General features: G+C 54.0%; 1 protein-coding gene across 1 annotated transcript; it reads left to right on the top strand.

The window, feature by feature from the left end:
* Nucleotides 1-657: 657 nt before the first annotated feature.
* LOC144178919 (uncharacterized) lies at nt 658-3821 on the top strand. Its single transcript, XM_077707098.1, has 2 exons — nt 658-1974; nt 3064-3821. The coding sequence occupies exons 1-2, from the start codon at nt 658-660 to the stop codon at nt 3481-3483; spliced, it is 1737 nt and encodes a 578-aa protein (XP_077563224.1). The 3' UTR covers nt 3484-3821.
* The last annotated feature ends 2040 nt before the right edge of the window (nt 3822-5861 follow it).

The following is a 5861-nucleotide window of genomic DNA, read 5'->3' as shown; positions in this document are numbered from 1 at the left end:
GCGCGACGAGACAAATCGCCAGTGGGAATGTGCCTTAAAGATTTCGAAACGCGCGCAGAGTCCGCGAGCAGTGGCCAGTGTAAGGCACTTACGAGTTCGCAAGCGGGGAAGCTCTCGGAGAATGTTGACTCTTCCTCAGCGAGCGAGACGCGAAAGGACGCCGAGCAACGTAGCTCGAACTGCGAGCCGAACGAAAAGAAACTCCCACCTCCCCTCGCGGGAACCCCTGTGTAGATGCGACGCATAGGCGGAGCGGCGAAGGGAACGCGTTTTATAGCGCGCATAACGTTGAGGGGACTGCGTAAGCCGGTCCCAGTCGATGACGACGTTGGCGTACTTGTAAATCGGCGTGGACTCTAGGTGTTTGAGCCAAGCGTGGATGTTGCTTCGCCGGAGAACGGCACACCGGTTATATGCGCAGCGCGCCCGAAGGAGAGGAAACCGCGTGTATCGTGCAAGCTGCGCATGCTCGTACAAACCGGCCGTGGCTATCAATGCAAGCGATTACAGCCCCACGTGACTGTGTTCGGCATAGCTATAAAAGCACGGAGCTACAACTAATAAAGGCTTTTCCCCCCGTTCTGTCATGACTGATACATGGTGTCAGAAGGGGATTCAGTCAGCTCGGGCCCTTGCTTGAAAGGGCGTCACCGAAGGATGGAACTGATCAAGCCACCGGATCAGCTGCTGCTTTCTGGTTGCATTGCAAAAAACTGGGATCTCTTCAAGCAGAAGTTTGAGCTGTTCCTGCAGGCGACAGCGGACCCGAAAGAGCCAAGGTCGGAGGCGACGAAGACTGCACTGCTGCTGAGTGTCGCTGGAAACGACGCCCTCGAGGTATTTAACAACTTCACTTTTGTGGAGGGCAAAAGCAAGGAGGACTACGCTACGGTAGTGCAAAAGTTTGAAGCCTATTGCAAGGAACAACTAAATGAAGTCTATGAACGCTACATGTTTCGGTCAAGAACGCAAGCTGAGACGGAGCCGTTCGAGCATTTTTTGCGGGACTTGCGGAAGTTGGCACGAAGCTGCAACTTCGCGGACCTGGCCGACTCTATGATCCGTGACCAGGTTGTGTTCGGCACAAACAATGTGAAGCTGCGAGAAAAGATGCTAAAGGTGAAAGATCTGACACTGCTCAAGGCTGAACAAATCTGCAAAGCTTCGGAAGCATCAGCGCAACAGAATGAAACCTGGGGACAATCGGAAAGGGTAGTAGCAGCGGTGAAGAGACGGCAGCAATTCCGGTGCTCGAATTGTAACAGGTCGCACGAGCGCGGCAGATGCCCTGCGTTCGGGAAAGCTTGTTTTCTGTGTGGCGGCCAGAACCACTTTGCGGCATGTTGCAAGTCAGGGCCTCGAGTCGGTGAAGTAGTGGAGCAGCGAGACACCTTCGACATTCTCGACGTAAGAGTCTGCACCGTGGGAAGTAACGCCGACTGGATTGTGAACGCCCAAGTCGCAGACCAAAACACAGTGTTTAAGGTGGACACTGGATCTCAGGCCAACCTGCTCCCTTATTCGGTGTACCGACGGTGCCGCAATGTGACCGGCCTGCAGCCAAGCGGCTCCATTCTTCGCTCGTACAGTGGGGACGTCATAAAACACATCGGTGTTGTCACTCTACCAGTCGTGGCGAACAACAAGTCTGCAAGCTTCACTTTCTTTATTTTGAAGAAAGGACGTCAGCCCATACTCGGACTACAGGCGAGCGAAGCACTGGGACTAGTTTGCCGTCCAGTGGATGCGGTGACCGCCAGCAGCAGTGAAGGAATACTGCAAGAATTTTCGCACCTATTTCAAGGCACCGGCCGCGTGGCCCGTGAGTACCGTATGGTGATGCGAGAGGATGCGGTTCCGGTGGTTTTACCAGCCCGACGTGTGCCTGTGGCACTGCAAGAACCTTTTCGACAGGAGTTGGAGCGCCTGGAACGAGGCGGCATCATCGAAAAAGTGGACGAGCCAACTGACTGGGTGAGTCAATTCGTCATTGCGCGGAAAAAGGACGGCACGCTGCGGGTCTGCATTGATCCTAGGCGCATAAACGAATGTCTGAAGCGCGAGCACTACCAGATGCCAAAGCGGGAAGAAATCGAAGCAGAGCTCGCGGGGGCAAAGTATTTTTCGCGGCTGGATGCGAACTCCGGATTTCACCAAATTCCCCTCGACGAAGCCACGTCGAAAATCTGCACATTCGGTACACCCTTTGGGCGTTACCGCTTTTTGAGGCTACCATTTGGCATATCGTCAGCACCCGAGGTGTTTCAAAAGACTTTGAGTGAAATTTTTGATCGGGCTCCGGGTGTGCGCGTATATGTTGACGATGTCCTAATCTGGGGAGCCACTAAAGCAGAACACGACGCACGCCTTCGCAACGCCCTGCAGCTAGCAAGCCAAGCTGGCCTGACCTTTAATCCACACAAGTGCAAGTTCGCGCTTCAGGAAGTAGACTTTCTAGGCGATGTTATCAGCCACAACGGTATAAGACCAAATACCGCACTTAGCGCATCACTGGCCGAGATTCCAATCCCGGAGGACAAGGCAGCCGTGCATCGGATGCTGGGTGTAGCGAATTATTTTGGAAAGTACATTCCCAATCTGGCAGATAAGACCAAGCTACTGCGCAGCCTTGTCAAGAAGGACACAGTTTTCGAATGGAGTGATAATCACAAAGCTGAGTGGAAAGGCATATGCGAGACACTCAGCAGTGCACCGTTGTTGGCACTCTTTGATGCGGCCAAGGAAACAAAAATTAGCTCAGATGCGTCAAAAGATGGCCTTGGAGCCGCACTTTTGCAACTTCACGGTGATAACTGGCGTCCGGTCGCCTACGCGTCACGCGTTATGACGGACAGTGAACAAAGATACTCTCAGATCGAGAAAGAAACAATGAGCATAACGTTTGGTTGTGAAAAGTTTCATCATTTTGTCTACGGCCGACAGATCACTATCGAGACCGACCACCGACCACTTATAGCGATCGCGTCCAAAGGAATTGGGGATATGCCATCACGCCTTCAACGTTTCTTTCTGCGCTTGCTGAAATATGATTATGTGCTTCAGTTTGTCCCAGGGAAGGAGTTGCTGCTAGCCGACATGCTGTCGAGGTCACCCCCCCGCAACGCAGGCGACACTTCAGGATCGACAGAAGACGTAGAAATTCATGCAATCGCCACGGTCTCGGACATGGTAAGCAAGAAAACATTTAGTCGTCTGGTTGATGCTACTGCGAACGATGCTGATCTGCAGAAAGCAATGGCGTACTTGAGAGGAAATGGTGATCTCGGTGGCAGTTTGAAGCCATTCGCTGCAGAATTGTCGACCATTCAAGGCATTTTGCTGAAGGGCACCAAAGTAGTTGTCCCTAAGTCGATGCGAGCAGAAATGCTGCAACGCATACATGGGGGCCATTTGGGCATGAACAAGTGCAAAGCGAAGGCCCGACTGTTGGTGTTCTGGCCTGGGCTCAACGGCGATATGTAGACAATGTTGAAGGAATGCGCTGTATGCCGCAAGTACGCGTACAAGCAGCAAAGTGAGCCATATATTCTTAGACCAATACCGAACTACGCTTGGTACAGAGTCGGCGTCGATATCTTCCAACACGGCGGGAACTCTTATCTGTGCGTGTTTGATGCGCTCTCCAATTTCCCAGAAGTTGAACGATTAAGTGACACAACAGCAAACAGTGTGATTGACAGGTTGAGTTGCATCTTTGCGAGATACGGGATTCCGGTCGAAGTATGCAGCGACAACGGCCCTCAGTTTTCTTCTCATGAATTTGCTCTTTTTGCATCCAGGTACGATTTCAAGCACGTGACGTCGAGCGGACGTCGAGCGGACGTCGAGTCAAACGGACTTGCGGAGAAAGGTGTCCAAGTGGTAAAAAGAATACTAAAAAAAACGCAGGAAACCCATGACGACTTTTGGCTTGGCCTTCTTGGTTACCGTTCGACTCCGCTGGAAGATGGTCGATCACCGGGTGAACTTTTACAAGGGAGGAGGCTGCGCACCCAACTACCAGACTTCAGACGGCAGCCCAGATGCCGGGTTTTCAAGCGCAAGCAACGTGATCCCAGTAAGAGGAACCTGACAGACCTTAAGGAAGGGGAGGTTGTGAGGGTTCATGGGAAGGCATGGAACCGAAAAGCTAAAGTGGTAGGACTGACTGCGCCGAGGTCCTATCGTGTTGTTACCGAAGATAACCAAGTGCTCCGACGTAACCGCAAGCACCTGATGCCTACGCTCGAGCCGTTTCAGCAGATTCCGGTCGAAAGCGACGATTCCGACAGCGAGGAGGGCCCGGACGTACAACCGCCACCGATGCCGCAGTCAACGGTCCTTCAACCGGCACCGCTGGAGCAAAGACGGTCCGGTCGAACAACTCGCCAACCAAGACGCCTTGGCTACGACCAAAACTTTAACCAAGGGGATTCCATATATGCAACTAACCCTTGAAAAACAAGAGAAGATGTATCGTGCAAGCTGCGCATGCTCGTACAAACCGGCCGTGGCTATCAATGCAAGCGATTACAGCCCCACGTGACTGTGTTCGGCATAGCTATAAAAGCACGGAGCTACAACTAATAAAGGCTTTTCCCCCGTTCTGTCATGACTGATACACCGCGGAAGAGAGAGTACTGCACATGCGCCGGCCCCAGCGCGTCTGCCGCGGCTATGACGCAACGTGCCGCGGCTATGACGCAACACAATCCAACACAATCCACTTTAATCCAATCCAAATCCAATCCAACCGAATCCAAGCCAAGCCAAGCCAATCAAATCCAATCCAATGCCCCTCGCGAGAGAGTGTTCGTTATCGGAGAGGAGAGGGGGTGAGCGGCGGAGAGCGCAGCTCGCGCGGCGAGGAGAATGGCAGAGGGGTGGACAACGCCGACAACAACGACGACGACGCCGGAGGGACAAGGCGAGTGAATCAGATGCTCTGCATCTAAAACTCTCGCGGTAGGTTAGTCGAACCGCCAGCGGCTGAGGCGGGTTGCGTGAAATCCTTCGGTGGAGAAACGCAGCCGGGCGACACGGAGAGTACGTTGCCACCGTTTTCCGATCAGCCGTTACGTGAAGACGAGCTCAAGGTCGAAGCGCTGCCGACAGGGCCGACAGAGAAATCCGGTGAGCTCGTCGCGAGTGACGTTGACAGAGACCGTACCGCCGTCACGGAGAGCAAAGGGGTGCCTAAGCGAGATAAAGCACTTGCTGAGACATCCGACAGAGGGCCGTCAGGGTCCGCTGATCGCGTTCATGTGTCGGTCTCGGGTTCAACGATCTCGGGAGAACGCTCAGAATCAGCGGAGGCCTCAGAGACGGCTTCCAACAGGATCGCGCACAGTGCGCCAGATAGCGAGGTTTCTCGGGAAACTTTGGACAGCGAGGCTAGACAGACGAAGCCGCTAGAGCCCCCGGAAACCGTAGGTGTTCTTTCGGGTGTGAGCTCTAACTCGGGCGGTGTTGTGGCTAAGCCTGCGAACAGGACACGAGAGACGAGCGAGCAACGAAGGCCGAGCGGCGAGCGGACCGAAAGGTCTGGCAGTAGCTTAGTGGAGCCGCTGACGGTCGAAGCGGGTTGCGTCATCCCCATCGGCAGGGAAACCCATGTGGCCGAGTGTTGCGCGGCGAACTCGATGTTGTCCCCAGTTCGCAATGACTTGCTTGAAAGCAAGGTGGGGCACTTTCACCCGCTTTCCAAGCCAGAGGAACGAAGGCGCTCAGGGCGAAAGCGAACGTTCAGAGCTTTCTGCTTTGAGCGGAAACGCGATTGGGAGGCGTGCGTGCCGGCCGCAGTGTTGGCCTTGAAGTCAGCTCCGCGCGAGATTAAGTTGTCGACATCAACAAAATTCCCC

This window comes from Haemaphysalis longicornis, unplaced genomic scaffold, assembly GCF_048455015.1.
Source record: "Haemaphysalis longicornis isolate Haplotype H1 unplaced genomic scaffold, Haemaphysalis longicornis Haplotype H1 scaffold_1, whole genome shotgun sequence".
Classification (NCBI taxonomy): domain Eukaryota; kingdom Metazoa; phylum Arthropoda; class Arachnida; order Ixodida; family Ixodidae; genus Haemaphysalis; species Haemaphysalis longicornis.
Note: the sequence above shows the minus strand (reverse complement) of the source record. Positions and strands in the feature narration are given on the sequence as shown.